At 41.4% G+C, this 5,226-nt stretch overlaps 1 protein-coding gene across 1 annotated transcript in view; it reads left to right on the top strand.

Moving 5' to 3' along the window:
- Positions 1-1,026: 1,026 nt before the first annotated feature.
- The window catches only part of LOC136830128 (protein spaetzle 3-like), an 86,229-nt gene continuing 82,029 nt past the window's right edge, over positions 1,027-5,226 (top strand). Inside the window, exon 1 of the mRNA XM_067089319.1 lies at positions 1,027-1,520. Within this exon, the coding sequence (XP_066945420.1) occupies positions 1,143-1,520 (378 nt within the window). The 5' untranslated portion in view covers positions 1,027-1,142. The remainder of the gene's footprint in view (positions 1,521-5,226) is intronic.

Raw genomic sequence — 5,226 nt, 5'->3', positions numbered from 1 at the left:
CTGAGACTGTCTAAGCCCCTTTGAAACAGTTCCATGCGGGCAACAACGAGGCCGCCGATGTTTGAGAGACTGGCTGGTTCCTCTTAAGTCTCCCCCCCCAGTGGCCAAAGTCTCGGAAGAGATTTAAAAGTCTCTCAGTAAGTCTTGAAGTCTAGCCTGCCCAAGGAGAGGGAGAGAGACTGGCTCGAACACCGCTATCGTAAGAACCTTTCCTGGGGCTCCCTACCCCTCCGGCCTCCCTCCCCCTCCCTCCTACTTCCCGTGAGGGACTGAAGGACAGTTGTTCTGCCTCTCTTCTCTCTCTCTCTCTCTCTCTCTCTCTCTCTCTCTCTCTCTCTCTCACAGAGTGCGGTTGAGGTGTCTTCACCCAGACCATGCAATAATAAGCCTTCCACACCACAAGTCAGTTGCTGTAGGAGAGCTGGGCTCACGTGCGCTCTCTCTCTCTCGCTCGCTCCCTCTCTCTCTCTCTGTCTCTCTCTCTCTCTCACTTGCCCTCTCTCTATCTCTCTCTCTCTCTTGTAGCCAAAACTCCCGCCGCAGCAGAGCAGCAGTTATGGCACCGTCAGAGAGGAGGAGCAGAGTTAAGGAGAAGAAGCCTTTCTAAGTAACTTAGACAAGTTGCTTTTATACTCTACTATGGGAATATATTGTAAAGTGTAATAGGAGTCATCCTTCTAGCCTTTAAGGACATCCTTCGTGTGTTTTATCGCCCGTAGGATATCGATGCGTCTGGAAAAAGTGACGACCAGAAGGAGACCAGTAGGATTTAGTGTTCAGTGACGTCTGAAAATTAGCCGAGTGCGCTCAGTCGAGGTGTGAGAGAAATTGTTCCTTTTTTTTTTTTTGTTCCAGTTCGTGATTGCAATTAGTTCCAGTGGTGTTGAAATTGAAGAAAAAATACGTCCCAATGTTCTGTGACCACAACCGAAGGTGAATTTTACCAGGTTCGGGAAAAGGGAACTGAATTAAGTCGAGAAAATCATATTATTCAACTTGGCTGATTCATTCTGTGAGAGAAAACGTCCCCAGAGCCTCTGGTAGCTAGCGTGTGAAAGACCCCCCTCTCTCTCTCTCTCTCTCTCTCTCTCTCTCTCTCTCTCTCTCTCTCTCTCTCTCTTCCGCTGGAAGTTTACCCGACCATGGCATTACACCCAGCGACCTTTAACCTGACAGTGTATGACCCTACGTTCGGGGTCAACCCACTCTTCCAAGGGAACGCTTTCGACGGAGGAGGTGGTGGAGGAGGAGGAGGAGGAGGAGGAGGAGGGAGTCGATTTGGTCAGCCAGTGCCAAGACACATCAGCGGTGCCTCCGGAGGTGTCAACCCTGGCACTGTCCCCAGCCAGTACCTCGATTTCGGCCCGGAGGAGTCCCAGTTCAACACCTTCGCTCAGTCACTTCCCTCCGAACTCCAGGGGCCCCTGGCCTTCAGGAACACCTCGACGGCGTCTTCGGGAGTGGTCAGGCCACGGCTCTCCCTCCCAGCCATCACGAACAGTACCTTCATGCAGCTTCCGGTGAGTACTGGTCCATCATAGTCCATTTGCCAAATGTTGTTTTTCCTTTTTCTCAGACCAGGGATTGTGGTGGGGTACCTGGGATATGTCAAAATGGCCAAAATGTTTGAAATATATTTTTTTTATTATTACTTCTAAAACTTTTCTGTTCTTCAAACATAAAAGATCAGGTAAAGGATTGAATTGGGGTACCTAAAATATGTCAAAATGGCTAAAATCTTTTTTTTTATTACTTTAAAATCTTTTCTTCTTTAAACGCAGTTTGAACTCAGACCTGGGATTGAACTGGGGTACCTACAGTATGTTAAAATGTTCAAAATATTTTTTTATTACTTTACATTCTTTATTTATTTTTTTATTGCTTTAAATTTTTTTCTCTTCTTCAAACTCAAAATAGGAAAGAAAGCATTATTATGGCAGTTTTAAACTTGAGTAAACACAGTGTAAGGATTTTATAATAATCTGTTTTTAAACTGAAAGCGCACATTGGATTTTTTTTAACAAAATAGAAAAATTTGTTCCAGTGATTGTGAGGTTTTGTTTATGTATGTATATATATATATTTTTTTTATATATATATACACCTAATATTCACTGTCTTCAGACCTGGGCTACAAAAAGGCACCATGTCTCCCTGTCCCATGTCTTGAACCCTTTTTTTTTTTTAATGACTTCCGTCGTACATTGCCCAATTTCCCACCGAGGAAAGGTTGGTCCACCCCATTTCCCACCCTTAGGGTAACGCGTAGATCGGTATGTGTGTGAGTGTGTGCGCGCGCGCATATTTCCCCGTATTGCGAGATTGTAGGAAATCACACTGTACGAGTTAGTGACCTTTTTGCTGCCTTTGGATGAGTCAAGCAGAGAAGAGGAAATAATGCTCTCTCTCTCTCTCTCTCTCTCTCTCTCTCTCTACGGTATCAAGGAACCGTAACTCACTCGCTTTCTCTCTCTCCCTCTCTCTCTCTCTCTCTCTCTCTCTACGGTATCAAGGAACCGTAACTCTCTCTCTCTCTCTCTCTCTCTCTCTCTCTCTCTCTCTCTCTCTCTCTCTCTACAGTATCAAGGAACCCTAACTCTCTCTCTCTCTCTCTCTCTCTCTCTCTCTCTCTCTCTCTCTATACAGTATCAAATCATCCCGACTTTCTCTCTCTCTCTCTCTCTCTCTCTCTCTCTCTCTCTCTCTCTCTGTTTGGAGTATTAACTCAGGCAGTCCACAATCTCTCTCTCTCTCTCTCTCTCTCTCTCTCTCTCTCTCTCTCTCTGTTTGGAGTATGAAGTCAACCAGCCTGCATTCTCTCTCTCTCTCTCTCTCTCTCTCTCTCTCTCTCTCTCTCTCTCTCTCTCTCTCTCTGTTTGGAGTATGAAGTCAACCAGCCTGCATTCTCTCTCTCTCTCTCTCTCTCTCTCTCTCTCTCTCTCTCTCTCTCTCTCTCTCCACGAAGCTAGGGTAATTATCCCAGCTGCAAATCTGAATTTGAAATAATTGATTATTGCAATCAATCTCCTGGGAGTTATCAGTGACCTTTTGACCTTGTTTTAACGTAAAATCGCTGACGTCATCCATTTTCCTTCTCATAAATTTGCAGTTGGACAATACAGTTATGACCTTAACTTGGCGTCTCTTAGTGGACCAGTTTTATTATTTATTTTTTTTTTTTTTTATTCTGACTGAGGAATCACAACTAGTATATCAAAAAACTCACTCTTGCGTCACTCCTTTGCGTCAGAATTCTACAGAATCCCGGAAGAAGAATACAGAATTCTACTGAATCCTGAAATTAGAATTTTACGGAATTCTACTGAATCCTGTAAGGAGAATTCTACAGGATTCTACAGAATCCTGGATGAAGAATTCTACTGAATCCTGTGAGAAGAATTCTACGGAATTCTACTGAATCCTGTAAGAAGAATTCTACAGGATTTTACTGAATCCTTAAGAAGAATTCTACAGAATCCTGCATTCAGTTAGGAATGCTCTCAGGAATCTAATTTGGATTCTTACATCTCCTGGAATTTACTTTGGATTCCTACCTCGCCTGTAATCTGATCTGGATTCCTGCCCCTCCTAGAATCTAATATGGATTCCTACCCTCCCAGAATCTAATCTGGACTCCTAACTCTCCTGGAATTTAATCTGGATTCCTAACTTTCCTGGAATTTAATCTGGATTCCTACCTCTCCTAAAATCTAATTTGGATTCCTACCTCTCCTAGAATCTAATTTGGATTCCTACTCTCCCAGAATCTAATCTTGATTCCTACTCCCTCAGAATCTAACCTTGATTCTTACCTCTCCCAGAATCTAATCGGGATTCTCACCTCTCCCAAAATCTAATCTAGATTCCCACCTCTCCCAAAATCTAATCATTTATCACCACATTCCTGGACTGTCATTGTTCCAATTTTGATCAAAATCGGCAAGTGATTTTTGGCACAAATCTACTAATATCTTTTTGCTTGTTTTTTTTTTTAATTTAGAAAAATTTTTCTCGTGAATTTTTTGCTTAACTATCTTTTTTATTTTGCTTAGCAGATTTCTTGTTCAAACTTTTTTGTTATATAGTTTTTTTTTTATTCTTACTTAGCAAATATCCTGTTTAGTCATTTTTTTGTGCTAAGCAAAATTGTTACTTAACCATTTATTTTGCAAAGCAGATTTCTTCCTTTGATATTTTTCTGCTAGCCGTTTATTTTGCTTAATTATTTAATTTTTGCTTAGTCATTTATTTTGCTAAGCAGATAATTGCTTAGCCATGTTCTTGCTTAGCGAATTTCTTGCTTAGCCATTTTTTTTTTCTTCTTGATAAGCCACTTTCTCACGGTGAGTAGAGCAAGCGGCAACTCTTGGCTGGGTGGAAAAACAAAACCAGTTCTTGCGAAAGATATTTTTATGCCTCTCTCTCTCTCTCTCTCTCTCTCTCTCTCTCTCTCTCTCCATTGGCTGTAATTGCTCAGACTGATAATCATTGCGTCTGGGGACCTTCTAGGATAGAATTTGTTCCCGTGGGAATGATCTGGTCTGATATTGTACAAGGTTGGGGGGGGGTTGGGTACTGTGGTGTCGTGAGGGAGGCTTGTAACTGTGATATCGTAGAAGTAGCCAGTTTAGGAATTGTGATATCGTAGAGTTAAGCTATTTAGGAACTGTGATATCACGAGGTAAGCTATTTAGTAACTGTGATATTGTAGAGTTAAGCTATTTAGGAACTGTGATATCATAAAGGTAGACTATTTAGGAACTGTGATATCATAAAGGTAGGCTATTTAGTAACTGTGATATCATAAAGGTAGGCTATTTAGGAACTGTGATATCATAAAAGTAGGCTATTTAGTAACTGTGATAGCATAAAAGTAGGCTATTTAGGAACTGTGATATCATAAAAGTAGGCTACTTAGTAACTGTGATAGCATAAAGATAGGCTATTTAATAACTGTGATATCATAAAGATAGACTATTTAGGAACTGTGATATCATAAAGGTAAGCTATTTAGTAACTGTGATATCATAAAGGTAGGCTATTTAGGAACTGTGATCTCATAAAGGTAGGCTATTTAGGAACTGTGATATCGTGGATGTAAGCTATATACAGTAACTGTGATGTCGTGACAAGCTCGTAACTGTGATGTGTTGCCTTTGAATGAAATTTCTTCAATTTTTTTTACTTGTTTTGGTAACTCGTCACTGCCCACATGACATGGATCTA

This window comes from Macrobrachium rosenbergii, chromosome 46 (assembly GCF_040412425.1).
Source record: "Macrobrachium rosenbergii isolate ZJJX-2024 chromosome 46, ASM4041242v1, whole genome shotgun sequence".
NCBI lineage: Eukaryota > Metazoa > Arthropoda > Malacostraca > Decapoda > Palaemonidae > Macrobrachium > Macrobrachium rosenbergii.
This window is presented reverse-complemented; position numbering and strand designations above follow the sequence as displayed.